At 41.4% G+C, this 23,671-nt stretch overlaps 1 protein-coding gene across 2 annotated transcripts in view; it reads right to left on the reverse strand.

The window, feature by feature from the left end:
• Window positions 1-265: 265 nt before the first annotated feature.
• The window catches only part of dnaaf5 (dynein axonemal assembly factor 5), a 23,820-nt gene continuing 414 nt past the window's right edge, over window positions 266-23,671 (reverse strand). The window contains exons 2-14 of one of the 2 annotated variants that reach the window (XM_017040594.2): window positions 22,475-23,024; window positions 21,829-22,013; window positions 21,588-21,712; window positions 21,325-21,443; window positions 19,604-19,836; window positions 19,073-19,297; window positions 13,835-13,978; window positions 12,019-12,187; window positions 9,424-9,571; window positions 6,404-6,554; window positions 3,719-3,875; window positions 3,311-3,502; window positions 266-514 (exon numbers count right to left, since the gene is read on the reverse strand). In XM_017040594.2, the coding sequence (XP_016896083.1) occupies window positions 309-514; window positions 3,311-3,502; window positions 3,719-3,875; window positions 6,404-6,554; window positions 9,424-9,571; window positions 12,019-12,187; window positions 13,835-13,978; window positions 19,073-19,297; window positions 19,604-19,836; window positions 21,325-21,443; window positions 21,588-21,712; window positions 21,829-22,013; window positions 22,475-23,003 (2,583 nt within the window). In that variant the 5' untranslated portion in view covers window positions 23,004-23,024 and the 3' untranslated portion in view covers window positions 266-308. Of the gene's footprint in view, window positions 515-3,310; window positions 3,503-3,718; window positions 3,876-6,403; window positions 6,555-9,423; window positions 9,572-12,018; window positions 12,188-13,834; window positions 13,979-19,072; window positions 19,298-19,603; window positions 19,837-21,324; window positions 21,444-21,587; window positions 21,713-21,828; window positions 22,014-22,474; window positions 23,157-23,671 lie in introns of those variants that run through there. The other variant, XM_025064657.1, reaches the window with a different exon arrangement.

Consider the following 23,671-nt stretch of genomic DNA (forward strand, 5'->3'; position numbering starts at 1 on the left):
TGAAAAAGCTTTAACAGGTTTTATGATTCTCTTCATTAAATAAATGAAAAAAACAAACAACTGATGACATTTTTCCTTCTAAAAAAAGTAATAAAATCTCTTAAAAAAGAAATCAACATAATGAGCAACAGCAGAATGGATACCGTTTAGTTTCTTAAGGCTTTTAATTGATTATTATTCAGAGAAGAAAGGCTTAGACCTGGAATGTCATCAGTTTTTTTGGCGCAGCAGTGACCAGTGTGACAGACACTTTCTCCTTTTACGACCCAGGGTTTATTTTTACTCTGACCTTGCAAAGGTTTTTCTGTTTATGAAACTGTTCCCTCCAAATGAAGGTCGCCCGTTTTGTGGAGCAAGTGATTCTGGTCCCTGAGGTCAATAGTGTCTGTGGGCTGAGAGCCGATGAGCTGCAGCAGTTGGTCACAGTAGACAGGACTCCTCTGGACGCCCCTCACCGTCTCCACCTCCTTCTTCAGCAGAGCAGGGTGAACCTGTACTGCTTTCTTCAGGATCTCTGGAAACACAAAGACAAACAAGAGTCAGGAGTCTGCCTTAGAGTTTAGTTGGTTTACTCATAATTACACAATGACTCTGGTAAATCAGCAGAACCACCTTCATTTTACATATTCAGACACATACAATACATATACAACCAGTTCAAAGCATTTTTGGTTGGGAATGGACATTGTCTATTTGTACTTGTCTCCTATTTGTCTCACATATTTGGAGATTTTATGCACATAAGTTAATAAAGAAATAAATATATACATTAAAATGTCCTTTGTAATAGTATCCTTGATAATAAAAATATATCTGTACTGCTTCAAGTAAATAATTCATTATAAATTGTTTCACAAAAAGGCTAGAAATTGAAAAGCATAATAAAAAATATACAGCTTAACAATGAACTTCAAATAAAGGATTTTTTAAATTAATGGTAATGGTTTATATACAAAAATGTATTTTAAAAGTCTCACTCACTACTTAGAGGTCCCCAACAACCATGAATGTAAACCCGCATTTTAGAACCACAGCACCACATTATAATGTGGTGCTGTGGTTCTAAAATGCGGCACTGAACTTAACTCATTACTCTGCAATGCCCATATTATCCACCGGGCGGCGACAAATCTCTTCCAAACGTACCATCACTCCCACATCGTCCGCTCATTTTCACAGGTATATTGAATTACTAGGTTTTGCTTCGCATGCATAAATGCTTCAGATGCACAAAGAGAAGGTGGTGCTCCGGCAGTGACACGCAGCCGCTCTGGAGGAGTTTGTTCATGTAAACTCTTCATCTGATACCTGCCTTTGTTCTTGAAGGGGATGGAGGGGATTTTTAGCTTTTGTGTACACTGTCCTCAGCTGGGACACAGGAAGGGGAGGTGAAAGTCTGAATTAGAAGGAGAACAATGACGACTTGTGTGTGAAGTGAGTGATACCTGTGCCAACCGTCTGTGTGATTGGGCAGGTAGCAGCCCAGCTGCCAAGACGCTAGGATTATCAGGGCGGTGGACAGAGGGAATGATGAGAGGCACAGCACCACATTATAATAGGAGGAGAAGGAGGAGAAGGAGGAGGAGGAGGAGGGTGGCAGTGTTTTCCGTCATGCTGTCAGGACATGCTGCCTTCATTAGGGCACTTCGCAGATATGCGTTTGAAATATAAGAAGCATAAGAATGGGATCAACGATTAAAGCAACAAAGAGAAAAAGGCAGAAGGAGCGTGGAGGGGAAAATGAGAGAAAGCTTCAAAAAGACTCAGGAGGATTGTTTCCACTTTGATGACACAGACAGATATGGGCGCTGTTAGATACAGACGATCACTCAGCAGGATGTGAGCTCATCTCATGTCACATGAGGGACTCCACGGACACAACCCAAGGGTTGTGTTTGTATCTTTGTGTCTTTACTTGTATCTGTAGATGAGGCAGAAACAATCTCTCTGTTATTCATATGATTTCAATGAACATTTTCCTGTCTGTGAAAATAAATCATCTGTTAATTTCTCTAAACTCACTCTAAGTCTTTGTTTAGTATATTGATTTAACGTTTAAATGCTATGTTATGAGCGAACTGAAAATATTACAAGAATTTAATTTATTTTTTCACAGGTTTGCTAAAATTTAGTATTTGGGGCAGCCAATGTTATCTTTAGTAATTTATAGCCAGGAGTAATAATTAACTCAATTGCTAGAGAAATATACAGGGGAATGAACATAACAACAATGCCAAAAGGCTCAGTGTTGCTGAAGTGAGTCCAGAGACAGAACAAATAAATATTCTTGCTTTTGCTCCTTTACAAGGGGATCTACTGACAAATAAAAAACAGATTTGCAGTATAACTACTAATGCCATGTTACTAGAGTCATCTTGGACGCACACAGAAACTGGCATGAGATGCACACTGTGGCATGAGACAGGCAGGAAATGACTCTAAAATCAGTCATTTCCACCTGCTTCACCTTAATGCACTGAGTGACTGAGGTTCGTTCCTATAGTGGGTTGTTGTGTGTCATTCCACAGACAAGATAACAGCAGGTTCAATAGCCAATATAAAATATTTATGATATCAAAGCTCCTTATTGCTTTGAAGATCGTTCGACAGCTGACTGACAGAGGTAGGTTTTTTTTCAACCTTGGGTTCGCGACCCCACGTGGGATCATCTGGAATTCCAAAGTGTAGAAATTGTAAAGAATTGACTAACAAAAACATTTTTTCAACTTATAATTCTTTTTAAATTCAACTCTATATTTGCAACACAGTGCAACAAATATGAACAAAAACTAAAATTAAAAATCAGATATCCAGTAGTGAGGTAGGGATTCTCTGGTTCTCTGGTTAGAGGCAATGACAGCAGGCATCCACAAGAGTGGGAGAGAGTGGGAGTCCAGAGACAGAAGGTTCCTGGTCAAACACTTTGGGAGGAGACTCTCAAACATTCCTCTGATGCATGAACAAAAAACACAAGCATGAAGCTACAGAGTATGGAGAAATGGACAGATAAAAGACGGAGGGATTAGGTGGGATGGGCATGCTGACAGATGAGAAAAGGTGGTGAGGGCCCCCACCCATGTGGTTGGCATTAACTGGGACCACTGTGTACGGATGTGAAGGAGAATTATCTGGATCTTGTGTTTCACTGGAGAGTCACCTGAATCCAGGCCCCAGGAGGAAGAAGCAAAAAAAAGGAGAACTACACAAACTGGGGAATGTGTTGGCATTTGGCCCATTGGACATCCAAAAACCATCACCACGCAGTTCTCATCTCCTCAGTCGTTGGTTCAAACAAAGTGTTCAGTCTTACCGAACACATTTTCCTGAACTGAGGCTTCGTGGTCATCCAGGTGCAGAAGCAGCTGCTGGAACAGGAGCTGCAGATGAGACACCATGAACTCAGGGTCGTAGTCTTTGCTCAGGTTGGACAGCCACTGTCCCAGGGCCTGCAGAGCAGCAGCACGGACCTCCTCGCTGCTGTCGTCCAGACGTTTCAGTAGCTCTGTCATGGAGACACAGACACACGAGAAAGAATTTGACAAAATCCTGGTAAGGGTGACAATATGGCTGTCTGGGATACGAATAATAAAACAAACAAGGGTAGTGTACTATGCTGTTTCTTCAATTATTTACTATGTAGACTGTTTTGAAAGCATGTGTTTAGTATAAGAACTAAAGAAAACATTGTGGTCTTTAACCGTATTTGTTTATCATTTACCAGGGTAGATCTTGTTGAAGGCCTCGCAGTGCAGTCTGTTTCCTATGAGTCTCAGCACTGTAGACAAAGAGCGACAAGCAAACAGCCTGCTCATCTGAGAGTGTTCTTCCAGGGACGACAACAGCGTTGGTCTGAGCTTCTCCTCAAGACTCAGCAGCTGAAAACAAAACAGAAAAAAAAACGAGTTTGACTTGTACCCCTGGATAAACCAAACCCAGGTTTCTACATGAGGTAATGATCCAATTCGAACACAACATCAGTGAATATTTTGTATTAAAACACTCACTGCAGTCACAAACAGTGACTGGGGGTCAACAACATATGCTGCACATAGAAACAGCACACCTGACCTTGAGTTAAGACATCAGTAACATAATTTTGTTTTACTTTTAGCTTAGTTTACTTTAGTGTCACATGTAAAATGTAATTTTTGTAAAATATCACAGTCCCTTCTTTTCTGCTAATAACACTGGTCTAGTGTATCACGGTCAGGCTACATCTGTTCCATTGCAGAGGGCCATCACAAAGATGCTAAAGAGCCACATGTGGCTCAGACACCACAGACTCCACACCCCTGTAATAAATAAAACTATAAATATATTTTATTACATGAAATTCTGCCAAAGCTACATTTATAGTTAGTATAAATAAAGTTAGCTTTTCCAGATTTATATTATTTACTGGTGTTAATGAACCTGATTCATTTTCCTGAACTTAAATACTTGACATTATTAATATCTCACGTCATACATGAGATAAACCATTCTTCTTTGAGATGTTTTGTGCTTCAGCACTTGGTTGCTCCCAAGTTCCGCATCTATGATTTTTCCACAACCCTCTCAAAATGTGTGCTTCCCATTAATTTACACACCTCAGTTCACAACAGTAAAACCCACAGGACTACACAAACTTCAACAAGATAACTTTTACATGTTGTCCCTCAAATATTTGTGTGAACTGGAGTTTCGTTTCAGCCTGAAGTGAAATATCACCTGAAGCATGGCAGATGGACAACAGGTCTGGTTCCCTGTGTACAGAAACACGGGCACCGAGCCCATGCTGCAGAAGCCCAGTGAGGATGAATGTTATTTCACTCATTACACAGAGGAAACGGACAATTACGACACGAAGGGCTAACAGCCAGCAGTGATAGGCCAACAGGTGATGGTAAAAACCTCTGTCACCCCTCCTTCTCCCCCGGTCTGTTTGTCTTTAAAACCCCACACATGTCATGGAGGAATGAAAAGACAGGGTACAGAAGGGCTACACGGAGACAAGGAGAGAATGAGCAGGGGTCGTTTTGGCAGAGTGGTGACCAGACATTTTATCACTGCTGCTCTGAGGATGCCAAGTGTAACTAGAGTTGATAATTGTTTTCACAGGGACCAGCGAGGAAACAATGTGTTCAAATAATCTGTGAAAACACATTCAAAACTTTCTGCTGTCAAAGTTGCCAATACATGCTGTTTATTTTGTATCTTCTATAGCCTAAATTCTACAAGGACAGCTTCCAATGAAGGGTCTGTAAAAATTAAAAAAAATTAACCACATACCAAACTTTGCACAGCAACAACCAAAATCCCACTGTTCCTTAGCCACTGGCTTAGCCATGCAGTCATAGACATGCAAGTGTAAATGGGGTGGGGCGGGGGCTGAAAGCTGGTTTTAACTGGTCACTCAGCGCACGCGAGGGCAAACACGGGCCAGATGTTTGAGCATACTTGCTGTAACTGGGCACATATCCTCCGACAGGCAGGTGCACAGCCCTGTCTCTGATAGTTCCTACAGACAAGTATAACACAAACTCAACATACTGGGAGCTTTGTTTCTCAGCGACAAAGGTATGTGAACGCACTTGACCTCTGGTACACCTGCTACCTGCTGCAGCCAACTCCTGCAGCCAAGGAGAGCGAGAGCAAGAGCGAGAGCGAGAGAAAGAGAGAGAGTGATGGACCAAAACACATTTTTCTAAAAGACCAAGAGGGACCGTCTGTTTTGTTGTCAAATGGATAAAACAGAATATTTCAAGTGAATGTCAACTCCTGATGGCTCAGAGGAATGCTGCAGCGCTGCAGTCCCTTTACAGCTGAGTCAATAAAAAAAGGCAGCTCAACACTATAGAGGTCAGGGAGACATACAAGTGGAGGAAGTTTGCATTGGGTGTTTACTTCCCTTCCTTTTCACAGGTGGAAACACAGTCTGGGATTCCCCAATTCACTTGTTATTTGAAAATACATATAACTGTGCAAAAGTATTAGGCAGGTGTGTACATTCACTTCATATATTAAACTGCAGAAGGCGAGGCTGTTGGACATGTTCAGCCAGGGCGCAGGGCATGATTTAACATCCACACTCGTTTTCCTCCCACCCGTGACAGGTTCCAGGGACAGGTCTAAAAACCAGGTTTGAATTTAATTTATTTTAAAACTACCCAGGATCCCTGTGAAACAAATCAAATGTGTTGTTAAGAATAACTCCCTGTATTTGCTACAATAACGAGGATATAGTAAATGTATACACCTGCCCAAATTTATGCTCAGACATCATAAATGTTATCGTTATTTTTCTCTGCTCTTTATTTGTTTTCAGACCATTCATGGCAGCAACAAGGCCATATTCAGGGTCGGGTCCATGCCCGAGGTCTTGAGAGTCGTGTGATAAAGTATAATGGTGTGACTCTGTTACCAGATCAGGTGTGATGGCCCCTCCGTGCAGCAGAGCCAGGAGACAGCTGAGGGCTGAAGTTCTGATGGCACCAGCGGTTCTCCCCGCCCGCCACACTAGATTAGGAAGCAGGACATCGCACAGGAACTTCTCAGCCTCGTCACAAAAACGCCTAAGAGAAGACAGAGGGTCAAATGATACAGAGATACACATCAGCCGCAGAGAAACACATTCACGTTGTAGAGTACGTTGGCTGAAGTTCGCTGTTGGACAGTGGGTCTTCAAGTCATAAGAAAATGTAACACAACGCCTGTGCTGCAGTTATTTTCCCACACTTTTTCAAAGGCAGATGGGATGGTAGGGGGGCGGGGGAGTTGGAGGAGGGGACTACAACATCTGGGTGCTCTCCAGTCCCTTCTCCAGAACCTTCTCTGTTTTCCATGCTGGCGTAGGTCCTGTGACATCCTCTCCATAACTACCCAAATAAAAAAACCTTGCACAACTCTTGAATTTCTTTGTCCTCACACGAGATCTGGAAGCTGCCTCTAACCTCTGGCTGCTCAGCTGGTGTCATAATAAACTTGTCATATGTTTAATGGGGTGTGCTGGAAAGTATAAGGCCAGCAGGGGGCGAAAGCGTGACACTAAAGCAGCTGAAGGACTGGCTGGTGTACACTTAGTTCGGTTTCTCCATCTTGACAAGTGTTGAAAGCTGCTGGTGAATGACGCCAGATGATGGAAAGACAGAGTTCCACATTACAGGGAAGATTTCCAAGGACAATAAGGCAAGGGTTTTACCTTGACACACACACACACACACACACACACAAGAATGTTGACTAATCATTTCATGGGAAAAAAGTTTTCTTCTGTAACTCCCACATAAGAAAATCTTCATAATAATATGACAATATAAGTGATTCCATCTGTTCAGGTGATAAAATGACAAAATGATATAAATAATTATAATATATCATATATATATGATTAATTATGAACAATTACAAACTTTTATCAACGTTCCTATGTATCTAATTTGTAACTTTATATATATGTATATATATACGGTATTTATATACATATATTGTATATAAACTGCATCTCTATACGTACAAACTGTACATTTTACTTTAACTTTCAGCAACTGATCTTTGGTTATTATAAGCTACCATTTAGCTTATGCATATGTACAAACCTGTACAAACCCTATTATATATTTAAGAATTTTGTATATATTATTGTAATATTTTATTTTCATAAACTGATTGAATCCTCTTTTTGTAAATAATTTAAATCAATCAATCAATAATAAATCAAACTAATATTTTTACAAATATTGGATCTGATCTTTTATTTTGTGACTAGAGAATAATAAGCCTGGATCCTCAGAAATTCCTGAGAAAGTCCAAACCACATTTGGAAGAAAGAGAGAATATGTTCCCCCGCTGCTCTTTTTTTCTTCTTGTTTCATGTTTTTAAAGGCTAAATTTAAGACTGAAGACTAAAGATGCATCGTGCTGTTCACACATGCACAGAAAAGCACAGACTTTTATCTTATTTTGTAAGTGGCACGTGATTGTGGTCTGCCACATATGGGGAATAAAAAGTATGAACTTTCATATCTTACACCTTCTACTTACATTTCATTTCCTACTTTTTAATCAGAGCACGGGATTCCACATGAAACAAAAACATTATGTGAGCATGTGAATGAAAGGCACAGAAACACAGGCCTACTTTCCCTTTCTGCTCACCCTGCAGTGGAGCTGTCATTATGTCATTTTGGTTGCAGAACAAAGGCCGAGGTTTTTCTCTACGACTATAATTGTCCTCTTGATGACACAGCATGTGCGCGTGTGTGTGTGTGGGCTGAGGACTGCTGAGAGATGAGGCTGCATATCATGAATGAAGGGATCAGATGCATATGAATGGAAACATTATGGTAAATGACAGAAAAACCACATTGTGTAAGTTCAGCATTAGCTGGTAATCTTTTGAAGGTGTAACACGATGTCTTTGCCCTGACAGTCCTGGGATCACAGGAGATGCAGCAACACAGGTGGTCATGTTGTCAGTGAGGGGGAGAGACACAGAGTTCTTTTGTCTATTAAAGAACATTTATGGGCAAAATTATTGGGAGTCTGATGAAAAAGCAAAAGTTCTAATTTCACTCTCACTGCCAAAGGTGGTATTGCATTTGAGCTCAAAGACATTTTCTGTTGTTTATGCAAAAACAGTCCAGGGATAAGAACCCAGCAGCCATGTAGTATTGTATTATCCGGTGGAAACATCTAGTAACCCTTACTGACTTGTTGGCTGTGGGGTTAAGTGACATGCTGCAGTGATGTAACCGTGGCAACGCTTTGGACGAGGTTTGTCTTTGTGACAGACAGCAGCAGCTGCCGTCGTCACGCAGGCCCCAGGATGGGCCTCTGTCCTAATGCATTCCCTCAGATTACAGCTGTGAACCTGGGCAGAAAACTGCACAGCTGAGGAATCAGAGGGGAACCTGGTGGGTGGAGGCGGGTCAGTGTGGACCACCGGAGATTGTAAGAATTCATAGTAATTTATAGCTCATAGTAAGAATGAACTGTGATTTGTGTTGTTCAGTCATTAGAGTCAGCTGATCACAGCTGATCAACATGGCCGTGGAGATTCACTCACACTGACAGGAAGTTTTATTTTATCTATAAAAAACTCATGGGGGAAAAACATTAGGACCACGTGTGTACTACCAATAATTATATCACAGTAGGCTGTAAGTCTTTCATTGACTACCTGAGTAAATGGCAACTATACAGACCTGGTCTGTCATTATAGCCACGCTCCCTTGACACCTGATAATTTGCAGGTTAAAATGAAAGAATTACATCAGCAAAAATTAAATGGAAAGCAGTGATTAAAGGGAAGACATTTTTGGGAGTTTTGTTACTGAGTGAAGTATTTACAGCATCGTGTTGTAAAATCACTTGAAGCCTGTGTGTGTCTGTGTGATAACGTGTGTGTGTGTGTGTGTGTGTGTGTGTGTATCTAACCCTCACCCCTGTGAATCCAGTGTGTTGCCTGCATCCACGAGCAGCTTTGCCAGCATTGTGAAGGTGCTCAGCCTCATTTCAGGTTCCCTGTCTGGTTGGAGGCAGGTCTGCAGCAGGGGCATCAGCTGGTGCAGAAACTCACCAATCACTGGACCTGTAAAAACAGACACACACACACACACAGACAGACATTGATGCTATAGTATTACTGCCCAAATCAACTGTCATTTGACTTTAATTCAATCTGTTACCAGACAGTTTCAGTCCAACCACTGAATACCAACAATTACAAAGTGAGCCGTGTCTGTTTCAGACAGAGGATGCTTCTCATTATCTTAATTCCTACTCTCTTTGTCAGTGCTCACAAATTTAGGATCTATTCCGTGTTGAGCGCTGACCAGAGGACTTGTCTTTTTCAGACGTCGGTGGACTGGTGAGACGGTGACACACGACTCACAGGAAATGACACACAAACAGGCCTCTGTGTGACAAGACGTGTTCGTGTTTATTACAGGAAAATGAAAAACTCACTGTGCAACCATTCCCACCTACAATGATGCCCTCACACACAGACGTCCACCTACAGTCTGACTACATGTTTACAGAGCTATATTTAACAATCTGTCTGTCTGTACGTGTGTGTGTGTCTGTGTGTGTCAGGGGCGATAAGTGTCCGTGCCCTGTTTGGACTCAATTGTACAGACGTAAGAGGAGACAGAGGAAATCCTGCAGCTGCCCCGCGTTGGTGGACATAAAGAGATAGAGGAAAACAAAGTGAGATAAAGACACAGAAGAAGAAGTGAAGGATCATCCAGTGGGAATGTGTGAAACAAAGGGTGTGTCACTTAATCTGGCGGCGACCTCTGAAGGTCTGAAGATTGTCCCATGGACGTGACAGGACAGGTCACTAATTCCAGTGACCGTCACAGCGACTCCAGTGACAAGGCATGACTGTCAGTGTGTATCCTGTCCTTGAACGGGGAGCCACAGAGAGCCACCACAAACACAGACAAATCACAGACTGTGGCAGTTTAAGGACAAAACGATGAGACCTTCTCACACCAGCTGCAGAACAAAAGACAGACGAGAGGATGTGAGGGACGAGTAATTGTTCCTGTCCCAGGCAAACACAGACGGAGTGCGTGAAGAGCTGATGAGTGGGCAAAACTGCCGACTCTGGGTTTGTCAAATTAGCAGCTGACGACTGTTCTGCACACAGACAACTTCCTGGAAATATTCACACATTAAAAATGAAAAGGACCGCATACCAACTGTTTTACTGACAAGGCTTTAGACCTTGGATTGTGTTAACAGTCAAAAGATGTCATGTTAAGACCTGAGGAGATAGAGTCAATACTCTCTCTCTCACACACACACACACCCTGAGCTTCAAAGTGGCCTTGATCCAGGGTAAGGTCAAGAGCGAGTGGCTGGAGAGTTGTTTGATGTCGTGACCTGCACAGGGATTAGTGAGTGCACCTAAAATGGAATGGTCAGTTAGCTGGGAGAGTGTGTGTGAATGTGTTTGATAACTTTTTGTTATGTGAACACACACTGACCCAAAGGGACAAAAATATGGGTTAAGACAAAGGGTTAAGACATTAGCTTCAGGTTTCACATAGTCACATTAACAGAGTGTATTACTGTTGTGTTTGTGTGTGTCTGTGTTTGTGTGTCCAGCTGCCTAGTCAATTAGAGAGATAGGACAAAAAAGGGGGGTCGGGTTAAGGGTGGGTGGAGGAGATGAAAGTGTGAGACAGGCTGGTGCTGATGATGGAGGATTATATGGTATAAAGGGAGGTGAAGAAAATCCCATCACTAGAGACAGAGACACGCACACACAGTCAGAGACACGCTGACTGACTACAAAGCTGATGGACAGACAAGGATTTACACAAGTCACTGAACTGACTGCTGGCGGTAATGTTTTTCTGAGGGCTATTAGCTTGTTCCGTCTTTAAATACATCTGGCCAGTTGTCCCTGAAGGCAACAAATTCACGTCTTTTAAAGCTCATATTGATTAAAAATGGACAATTGAAAAATCATTGTTGAATCAAAGAGATTTCGTCAAGTGGCAACTTTCTATCACAAGAATCTTTATAATGCAGTGACCCACTGCATATATAAATGCTATGTCAAAATATCAAAAAATATCATTTTAATATGTATTATTCAATTGAAATAAGAATTAACGCTCTAAATACACCATTGCAGTCCAAACTCACAGCAATCAATGTCTAACCCAGTACTTCTCAAATAGAATGCTAACAAGCCTCCAGTCACTAGGTGGCAGCAACTCATACAGTGGTTTGTACTAATAAAAATATACATGTCATCAGGTTTGCAATAGTATTTCAATTAGCAGAGGTGTGAGTTGGAGTGGGCGGGTGCGTGAAAACATTTCTGTCCTCAAGGGGGCGCATGACAGAAAATAAATAAGAACTACTGGTCTAACCCAACAGTCCAGAACACGAGGAGGCCAAACAACACGTTGAGCTTCCTCATTGTTGCTGCGATATTTTTTTCATTTTCTGATGTTTACTGTAGTGTTATTTTTGAAGCGAGAAATGTGAAATCCACATCCAGGCTTTACTTCTCACCTGACTGGACGACTATGACATGCAGTTGGAGTCTCGGCAGAGAGCAGCAGGACCAGGTGTTGACAGAGGCAGACAGCCAGTCCAGCAGCTGGGCCATATGTTGTCTGTAGATATCTGTCACGGAGTCCAGGCCCTGCACCTTACACAAGCAATGTATGCTGTCCAAGGCCTGGAGAGGAAAAGAGAGAGGGAACAATAAACAGTTTACGTTGTTTTAAATCCTAAAAAGTGCAACAAAGTCAACCAAAGAAGAAGAAATAAGCACGTAAAAGAAGGAAACAGCAAGAATTACAGGAAACAGTTAAGAAACACAGAACATGTAATTCTCCTCTCACCCATTAGAAGGGGCAGTTTTAAAAGCCCAGATCCATGAGTTGACTGTGCTTGTACAACATTTTGTAATTTCAATGTTTGACATTGTTCAATCTTATGCCACAAAAACAAGTTAGACACTGATCTTTGAAGATTATTTCCTGCCCACACAGACACTATTTCCCTTTCACATTACTGCATTATTAAAGCTACATGACTCACAGCTAGGTTGTTTTTTCTCCACTTGTCAACATTATCATCTCTGACTACCACTCAATGAACACAACACCAGTGCTCACTCAAAATGGGCTTGTATGAATCTGTAGTTATTTTTAGGATTTCTATCAAATTCAGTGTGGAGCCCTGATGGGAGCTGCATGTGAAAACCATGGGAAGGACAACACTGTGGACATGACAGGGTCATAAAAAACAACAGAAACAAATGGACAAAAACACAGGATGTCACAAAGGCACAGGAACCGACAAAAACACACACACGCACTCACACACTCAAACAAACACACATGAACCCCAATAAACCCGAGCTAAGAGGAAAGGGCAGGAGTGAGAGATAGGCAAATAAATAATTAGGGCAGGCTAACAGACTTATAGAGCACATCTTAGTTTCCTTCACTGTCCCTCAGGGACAGACAGGGACAGAAATTTTTTGACTCACAAATTGGCCCCTTCAAAGGAGAGCGAGACAACTCTGAGCCATCCTCTGATGGGAAAGACGTGCCCCCTTTCTGGGAAAACAAGTCTGACTTTTTCCTCCGTGCCGAGGAATGCCCAAGGCCATTCTCACCCTCCCACTCTGCCTTAAGCCATCTCTTCCCCAACCTCGTTTGTGCACATCAGCAGGCAAACGTAAGCCCGTGCATACACTGGTGGCCCATGTGGTGCCTGGCTGGCTTTCAGTGCCAAATCTTTCCCAATTCTCTCCCTGTCATTAACCTCCGATGGCGACATGAAGTTCGGCGACACGCTGCCCTCAGACTCTGCTGCCTTCACTTGTCACTCTTCCTGTTTGTCTTTCAGTAACTGGACACTGACCGCAACATGAATTCTTGTTTAAATACATATTGGTTTTAGGGAACTGCGTGACAACAGTGATGACACACCTGCTGAAAAATACAAGTCATGTCTCCAAATGTATTTTTTTTAAACCTTCCCGTCTGTGTCGGTCTTTCTCTTCATTCGCCCTTTCACCGCCTCCTTTCACCCAAGACTAGATTTAAAGTTCCACTCTAGAGGGGCAATTTCAGATACCCTGGCTAAGTGGGTAATTATACAGTTAGCCATGCCTACTTTGAACCTGTACAAATGCTTACATTCCTGGAATAGCTGGTCTGCTTCATAAAACGTGTTTACCTTTCTCATAAAATGTGATGGAAAAAAGAAAATTGAAGGGGAAAAAAATTGTTAAAAATTAGGTAATGCAGGAGGAAGGAAAAGGGTGGAACATGGAGCTGTGTCTTCCTGTTGTACACCTGTATTGTTTTACCTTCTCATTGAGCGGTGCATCAGTCGACAGACTCTGGACACTGACCAGCACCTGCAGGAGCTGTAGGCTGACTGAGCCACAGTCTGACTCACACTGACGCAGCAGAATGTCCACACAGGCCAACAGCTGGTCCAAGTACACAACCTGGAACAGTAGGGGAGAGAAAGGAGCAATATAAGAAGATCTTTGCACTTTTATAGCAGATGTGATCCCTGGGAGAAAGATTTGGTTTAAATTCAGTAAAAGTGATTTCACATTAAGTGTCAGCAGTAAAAACTCAAGTGTTTACCTTTTCCTCCAGAGAAAAAAATATCTGCTTCCTTTACTCTTAACTGACTACTTTTTTTTTCTTAGAGCCATTTGGAATTTTTATTTGTCATAAAACCTTGATCTATGGTTGGATTTTTAAATATGCACATGTCTATTTTTCTTTTGCAAAAAATATATATTTTTAAATAAAATATATTATACTAGCATTTTGATTAACTAAACTAAAAAATACTTTTAGTTTTAGAAAAAAGGTTAGTGTTTTTTCCAACAAATGTTATATTAAAAATAAAATATAACACAAATCTACCAAGTCTGTACCAGGTTAAAAAAGAACCACATTTCCATCCCTAAGACAGAGTGTGTGTCAGATTTCTGTCACTTGTCATCCAGTGTTGTGGTGAGCTCATGTTTAGACAACGACCTGCGGTTCAGACTCATTTCCATGCCATCAGTGCGACCACAGCCTCTTTTCCTGTTTTCTCGCGGCCTGTCATTATGGCTGCTCTGGAGTGGGTGGGAGGGGCCACTTTGGTGTGTGTGTGTGTGTGTCTGTTAGCAATACCTCTTCAATCTACACTAACACCCTCAGCTAACCAATCAGTGACTTAAAAGTGTATCACTAGGGGGCGTACTGTAATTACCAAACCAAACAGCTGGTTAAAAATAAAAAAAATTAAATTGTTAACTAAAATTAAGATGTTCATAACAATGAGAAGGAAAGGAAGAAAAGCTAAAAAGGTTCAGTTAAAAAGACTGATGTAATAATGTCCCTGTTTTCCTGACCTTTCCTGAGTTTTGAGCAGATGCTGGAAGAAAGACGCGACACATCTACATGCATTTTCGATCCAGTGTTAAGTGTTTTAACACATTTCCCCGAGGATTTTTATTTCAATGCTACTTAAACATTTCTGCAGCTCTGAACAACCACAGCTTGTCCTCATTTGGTCCAAGGGACATTAGTCCAAACACTCACACATAGGTGCTGTGTTCATTCCCCACACGTGTGAATGAGTTTAAGTAGTCGTCAATGGAGGAAAAACCTCATTTAAACCATCGGGAGCTGGAGGGAAGTGGTTGCACGTGCACGTATTACTGTACACAGACCAATGATGTGTTTAACATGGACAGAAAATGACCATCGGAGATGGAAGGGGAGAGAAAAGAGGGAAAAAAGGGAGGCAGTAGGAAAAAGTGCTGCAGTGTAATGACTAGGTGGACACCTGGAGCAGAGTGAGACACCTGGTTTCCGTGGCCGAGGCACGCTTCAGAGGCCTACAGTGTGCATGTATGTGTGCCGAGCTGTCCACTGGATGAACACCAACTACACACACAGACACAGCCTCTCACACACATATGTACATGCATGCATGTCATAGGCACTACCCCTCATAGCTACTGATGTTCTGAAGTTGCCAAGGCGTTGAGAAAACAAACAGCGACGGGAGACGTGATGTCGACCCCTTGCACTCAGTCAAAGTTTGCCCCCCCTGCCTTTCTTCTCCCTGTTTTATCTGTCCGTCACTAAATCATTGGGCAGCGTGTATCTGTCACTCTTCATGCGTGTTCAGCAGAAGAGTCAACGTGACGCTGTGAACTTTGTCCACATAGAGAAAACACGAGAGGAGACCAAGCCTTCCTGCTCCTTCACTGCTTCCTCTGGGCTTCTGTCGGTCAAACCCGAGGTGGCTTCAGCCAATAAGAGGCCCTATGTTACCTTGTGTATCTAAAACAGTAACAAGTAGATTTTGTCTTTAACAGCAAGAACCTCATTGCTGAAGGTAAACTGCAAGATAAGTCAAACTCAATTTACTTTCGCACCAGGAAAATCATGCAGATTGAGGTCAAAGTTAAGTTGAAATTTTTAACCTTAACCTTGAATAGATGTTTCGTGTGTTGTTGTCAATCTCTCTTTGTGATTCAGTTATCACTAGATATCAACAAGAATTAGTTCCAGCTCACCTTAATACCCTGACTATAGTTGGTGTAAAACGACTAACAGAGGCCGACTTATAAAGATTTCGTTGAGTTAAAAATAAATAATAATTCATTTTTATTTAAGCAGCTATTGGCAGATAATAGAAGTGTTTTTGTTTCGCTTTTGTTAATTTATCCAGTTTTTTAATCTATTGAGAAGCTCTATTTCTTGTAATTATACAATTGTATAATGTTACTTTTTAAAATATAATAGTGACCTAGAATTAAACATAAACGTTTTAAATTATTACCCCTCCAGAAGGTGATGTTCTTATCAACGGTCAACATCATCAAGCTGTGAGAGATTCACTTCTTAAAATCGTTTTTTTTAACATGCTTTCTATGGGCAGAGTAACAACAGCAAGGTCAGAGATGTTGTGATTCCAGCGCAGCCATAGAAACTCACAACACAGCCATGCTCACTGGTGTTAAGGTGTGTAAGACAAGACGAGGGTGGTTGGAGAATTCTCTGTGAAACGTCTTTTTTAAGAAGAAGCCCCCCCCCCCCCCCGCCGCACAAGTGATTCATAAGCAAACACCCCGTTAAAAAATAGAAAGGGTTCTTCAGAAAACTGTGCCTTTTTTTTTTTACCATTGACTGCTATTTCATTTACCCCAAGGCTACAAAATCATTTTTGATTTATAACCAATATTTTTTATTTTGTTCTCGGCAGTTGACATCTATTTTTGTCAGATCGTTTCTCCCCAGCTCCTAAAATAAAGAAAAGAAAACAGGGACTTGAAAGAGTCAGTGAGGTCAGGTCGTGCTGAGGAATCATATATCAGCTTCCAAATCTTCAGGTTGTTTCCCAGAAGTCCCCACTGAGCCTTGCAGTTCCCTGCACCTCTGTTAACTTTGAAGATTATTTATAATTCATTTCTTAACAGGCCTCGGTTTGTCCAAGTCAAACTGCACCTTTTTTTCCCTCTCTGTGCCTCTGGTTAAACTGGTACACAACTCTCAAGTGGAATCCACATACTTTCAGAGCTCAGATGTGCCTTAGGCCCAGTTCAGACCAGGTATAAATATCTGTCCTGAGAAACCTTATCACACAAAGACAGCGTACTGAAGTTACTCTGTCTAATAAATTGGAAGTTATCATTTGGATAATTGTAAGTTATGTAACGATGGATACCATTAAGCTTGTGCACTTTTACTTTTTACATCGTTACTACTGACTGCAGCAGGTTAGGCTAATTTGCTATGTTTTTTATCAGTGTTATTCACTAAACTAAAATAATGATCATCTCCCTGCATTCAGAATCCAGCAGCTACTGTTTTTTAATTAATTCTTCAAGATAGCGAAGACTGACCCACTACTACATTTTCCCATGAAGTGGGATTTAAAAAATGAAAAAGTTTGTGCAGCAACACAGAGGCACACGTGAATTTTACAAACAAAGTTCAGATCTCAACAGTTTCAAATTATACAATTCCACTGCACATTTTCTTTTATTATTTTCCATTACTTGCTTTTGGTTTTCTATGCCTGCAGACGACGGTGTAGATAGTAAGTGCACAGCGGTCTGTGTCAGCATTTCACCACAAAGAGAAAGCGGGATGCAGGTGCTTCTGTCTCCAGGGCTGCTATTTACAGCTACAAACTAATGTGCTCCTGCTCCCTGCCATGAACCCTGCCTGTTGTCGAAGAATGTTGCAGGTGCTATGTCGGGGCGAGTGCTTAAATCAAACCCTCTGTGTTCTGACCTCTGAGACAGAAAGTGAGGGGATGACAGAGAGAGAAAAATGGAGAAACAGATGAGAGGAAACAGAGGTCTGCCTCCATCTGTGTGACAACATGTGACTGTCCCGTCCTGTTAGTTCTGTGTCTGGTTGACCCCGTCGGTTGGCAGCAAGAGAAAACAGAAAGAGGTCAACTTCTCGACCCATTTATCACTAGCCTTGACCAGGCGGGCTTTGAAATTTCAGAGATCGTTTGAATGGTGGGACTGAACCACAGTCCGGTACGGAGACCTTACAAAGGGCTATAAAAAAGGACAAAGACAACTCCCTGCTCTGCCTTCTCCCAAGGGTCACACGAACCACGCAGGGGTCAGGTGAAATTTGTAGATTTTTGTTAGTATAATCCTAGGGAGGAAATTCTTGCTTGCTTTAGTGAGAGGTGGTGGGGTCATGGGTTAGGTGTGTCACTAGGGCAGCGGGATCAGAAAATAGCTCCCTGCCTGGCAACTGTTTTTCACTCTGGGAGGAAAACATATAAGAACAGGAAGCAGGAACGATACTGATTTAGAGTCTGTGGGATTTTTTTTCCAGGGGTGGACACTTGTTTGCTGGAGAACATTAAAGACATGTTGAATAATTTATATGTTTTTTTTTAAATAAAACAAGTGAGATTTGACATGATGGGGTCATATCTTACAGTGGTGTGTGAACAGGGAGGTTCTGATCATAGACTTGAAATGTTAAATATAAAAAACAGCATCAGGCTGGACGGCAACTTTAGCCAGGTCAGCATTTTGGAGAATTGCTCAACGAGTGAGAACTCGCTGAACCTACTCTGTACAGTACGGCTATTGAAAACCTGTCCAAGACATGTGCCATCTTATCATAAAACCCATTTCAATGAGTGACAAATTAGGCAAGAAATATACACTCTAACAGCAGTGTCACTGCCAAGAATAAGAGCTGCAAGGTAAACAGACACAGTGGAAAATGACCTGAAACGATGCCAAGATCACCGAAGAACAAGGTGGAGGGTGGGGTGGGGCAGGGGAGGTGCACACAGATGAAAAGAGGAAAATTGAGACATGGCATACAACCTCGCAACCTCCAAAATGTAATGTTTTAACATAAACATTTTGCCCCCCGCCCCCCATTCAGGAAATCTAAAATCCACTAATATTCTCTGGATGATAAAGGGGCATTGGGTGCAAATGATATAAACTGGCACAGATGAATTCACAGGTAAATAAAAAAATAATAATCTAAAAACGGTACAACCCCAAAACAAATCCATGCAACCCTCTGCTGACCTGCTGATATTCCTGGCAGACATCGGGCTGGGCCAGTGTGCTGGCGATCTGCTCAAGATGTGGTTTTAGGAGGGGTTGGGGGCAGCCGTCCAGCACCCAAGCCAACACCATCAGAGGGCACCAGGGGTGGGAGGAAGAGTAGGGTGATGTCACATGGTCCAACAGCAGCTTGAGAAAGACTGATGGAGGAACAAACATGCCCAGCAGCTTTGCAGCAGACAGGCACTGGATGTGGGGAGAGAGAGGGAAGAAAAACACAAGATATTACTTGACATTACACTACAATGTCAATACATTTCCTAAAAAAAATTTGTCTACATTTTCATGTTCCTTCACGAAAAAAAGAACTTCTGCAAAATAACCTAACCTAAGTGTGGCAAACTAGTTCACTTAAAAACTAATTCTGAACAGTTTTATGGCAATAAAATGTATTTTTCTGTGTGTCAGAAAATGTAATATATTTAGACATGGCTGTTTACTCATCACTGTGAAAAAAAAAAAAGCCTTGCCCTTGTTCCTTCTCAAACCCACATTGTTGACCACGTCCTTCTCTGAGTCAGTGCAGGCCTTGTAGACTGTGGCCAGCAGAGGCTGAAGGTACTGAGTGCAGTGGTCCTCAGCGTGGAGCAGCAGCACAGAGAGCAACTGTGATGCCCTGACCCTCGTGGCTACCAGCCAGTCGGTTACATCATTGCTGATTGCCGGCACCAGACTGGTCAGATTTCTTACCACCAGCTCCCTGCAGCCCAGCCCTGGACGCTCCACTGGAAGAGAGTAAGTATTACAGTATTAAGTATTATAAGTTCTTAAAACATCGGTTGACTCTGGTCCAACTTTATAATCTTCTATCTAATCCTAGTCCTAATTTCATTAGTTTATTTACTAATACAATTCACTCTGTGCACTGTGCAAGTAAGACATTTTGACCCTTGATTTAAAATCTTTCATGAACTCTCTTTTACTCTGTGCTCTTTTACTTTCCAGGTTTCTTTTCCCCTTTCTTAAAAGACACACTTATCAAGAGGGGTTAAAGGAACGGAATACAGCGATAAATCAGAAAAATGAGACTGGGACAAGACAAAACAAGCTCCTTTTTGGTTGTCTCTGACTGCCTGACACTGACCTCTTCACACTGAGAGGCCGAGCAGATTTATAACTGCTAAAAAAAAAAGACAAAGAGGAGGGGACAAATAACTGCTTCCTGTGGCCCTATTCCCTGGGCACAGCTTACATGCACCAAACTTGTTAAAAATATTTTAACGGGAAAATTAAAAGAACCCCAGACCCCAAAAAAACACAGATTAAGCACTGTGACCATGTGGCCAGATCTCAGTCTCAGCCCTCAGGCCACCTATCTTTCTAAGCCAGTGCCTGTCTTGAGAAGTACACTGTCAGACAAAGCATCACTGCTTTTACTGTGTGTAATAACCTTAGACAGCTCCAGTGAAAAGGATGATTTAATGCACTGCTGTGTACATAGTGACGTCTGTATTGATAATTTACATTTGCAGTCTTCTGCTGTCTGGTGGTGGCATTATATTTTTCCAGAGGAAGAGAGGGGTGAAGCGGATACACCTGGAATTTTTATTCCAGTAGTAAAACTGGAATTCAGGCCCTCCAAACTTTGAATATGATATAATAGACGCTCTTGCTTAAGGAGCCATTAGGATCACCTGACAAGACGCTGAACTAATGATCAGAGCTTAAGGTGGATCATAAGGATATGCAGGTTTAATTGCTCAGGTAAACATCAGAGCTGTCAGGACAGTCTCATCTCTGCATCACACAGACGTATCATTGTTTTGATGTCTTCACAACTTTGTGGACAACTGATCGTAAAAAGACAGATGTAATCTGTTTAACCAGAATCCGCTTTTACTTAGCTCTCTTTCTGGGATGTACAGTAAGACTGTAACTGTAAATGCATGGGATTATAACAGTCATTAACTGCTCTGATATTCCGGTGAGATTCAGGTGAGATGCTCAATTTAAGAAGATACTCTTAAATAAGTATTAGTCATTCTTGTCATTTTTTTCAACAAATTATAATTGATAGGAACTAAATAAATTATCCACTCAAAATTAACCTTTTGTTTATATTTATTACAATAAACAATAAACAATCAGGGATATAAATTATGTCTTTAATATATAAACAAATAATATATTATATATATAATATATAATATAATAATCAGATATAAATTGATAAAATAAGGAAATTAGTTGCTGTTTTGCCAATTATGACTGACCTCCTGCAGGATAGAAAGGAGGTGAGCTGAGAAGGAAGTCCATCTTGTCCTTGATGTCCTCCTCATTTTCCTTCTCCCACTGTTCACCCACTTGTCTCCATAAATCAGCTGCCAGAAGTCTACAGGAGGAGGGAGCAATCACAAGCCATACAAATATTTAGTTGACCTCAGTCCTGAACATGAGCCAGAAAAATTATAAATGACTGGGAGTAAAGACCATAACTCAAGAGGGATGTATGTACAGTAAATATCTTGGCCCATACCTTATTTCGGGGATGTCGTCACTGATGTTGCTCAGGAGAAGAGGGATAAGTTTGTTGAAATACGAGTATCTGTCTCTCATGCGAAGTAGCCAACCACCAACTACTGCAGTCACCGCTTTTCTCACCTTCAAGTATCAATCAAGCAGTAATTTAATGGCTCAATGTTGGATTTAATTGCAAATAGATGTGACTCATTGGGCAGGATTAGAGAAGCACACATTCAATATTTGTAAATCTGAACCTGTGGTGAGTCGTCGAACAGTCTTTGTGCCATGTGAGAGAGAACATCATCCACGTTCTTCCCGCTGCTGTGCTGGATGACTTCTCCGGTTGCTTCAATGACAGCCACTCGTACTTTGTAGCGCTGGTGAGCTATCGTCTGCATAAGTGGCCTGATCAGACTCTCTGCTTGCATGTGAAAATGCTCTGCAGAGAAGGATATTGAATTCAAATGAGACAATAATGAGCAGATTCATACTTATTTAAATAATTATAGTAATTTTAACAATAATAATATCAACTAAGTCTCTTATTCGTCCCACAATTGGGAAATACAGTGAGTCTTTGCAACCGACTGGGCTGCCACACTGGAGGTACCATTAGGGACTGTGTGCAACCGACTGGGCTGCCACACTGGAGATACCATTAGGGACATGTGGTTCCTCTGGGGAATCCAAACACAGGAGTCTCTGGTGTTTGATAAACAGTATTTTGTCAAGAACATAACATTGTGGCATTACTTTGTTTTTTCGACTCTTCACGACAACCTGGGGAAGAAGAATTGGGGGTCCACTGTATGGCAATGGTTGTGTTGTCTGAGTGTCTTTGTGGACATGCCACAAGGGCAGGTTATTTTTATGTTTCCGTGCTTGAGTACGTTCGATTACCTGGGATACTGTTTGCAAACTTCACTGTGCATTTGCAGCTTTCTCTTCTGACATCCGGGAAAGGATCTACGATGGTTCTCTGCAGGATGTTGATCATGTCGGTCAGATAAGGAGCTAAGTGTTTACCGCACACCTCCACGGTCAGGGTCAGCATCTCCACAGCAGCCAAACGGAGCTCCTCTGACGGTTCCACAATTTCTTTATCCCCGAGCCTTTGCGCCAGACAGGGCATGAGATACGGCAGTGGCTCTTCCGGTTTGGGGGCACAGCGAATAAAACATGTAATCAGCTCTACCGCTGCTTCTCTACAGGCATCGTTCGAGTCTGACATACATTTGATAAGAGGCTTGAGGAGAGCGGAGAAAACCTCTTGTAAAACTTCGCTAGGGAGTCCTTTATCTACAGTTTCCTTCTTTATCTCCTGAAGACTCTTTTTCCTTTTCGACTTGTTGTCTTCGTTTAAAAAGTTTAATTGTCGAGCAAGTCCTCTCAAAACTTCACCTGCAGTGTACTCGTCTCCGGCCGCCATCTTGAATGTTGTTATAGGAACCTGCAGCCGCACGGGAAACAAACTCGTGCTTTACGACAACTTCCGTTCAAAACGGAAATGAACTTTATTTACACTACTTAGAAATGCTCCATTGCTTATCTATAATATATTGTTTTACTCACTTAAGTATCTTGTTTTCCCTTTCGCTCTAGAATCCCTGCATTTTTCTCACACATTTTTTAGTTATGCAATCCTTTCATCCTTTGATTTTATTTGGATTACCTTTTATCAGTGTGACAAGTTTCTTGCATTTTTTTTCTAAACAAGTTAGCAAAAAAAGTAATTTTAAAACTAACAAAATCTTGCTGCAGAAAATGATTTAAATTGATATTTATACAAAACCAGGATGGGCAATTTCATTATAAATAGATTTAATCTAGAGGGTAGATGAAATCCAATTTCAAAGTTGCAAATTGAAGCAACATGTCTGTGGAGGTACAAAAATCTGATGATGCTGTAAGTATGTTAGACTTTAATCTGTCTGTTTTTTTCAATTGAATATATATTTTGTTACATTATTTCTCTTTAAAAGAATTATAAAATTTTAACAATTCACCAAAGAAACAAAATGCTTTACCACGCTGTTGTGCAGAATAATAACAATAATAAATACGTTTGGAAAAAAAAAATAATACAAGCGTGTGTTG

Source organism: Cynoglossus semilaevis, chromosome 17, assembly GCF_000523025.1.
Source record: "Cynoglossus semilaevis isolate Cse_v1.0 chromosome 17, Cse_v1.0, whole genome shotgun sequence".
Taxonomy (NCBI): Eukaryota; Metazoa; Chordata; class Actinopteri; order Pleuronectiformes; family Cynoglossidae; genus Cynoglossus; species Cynoglossus semilaevis.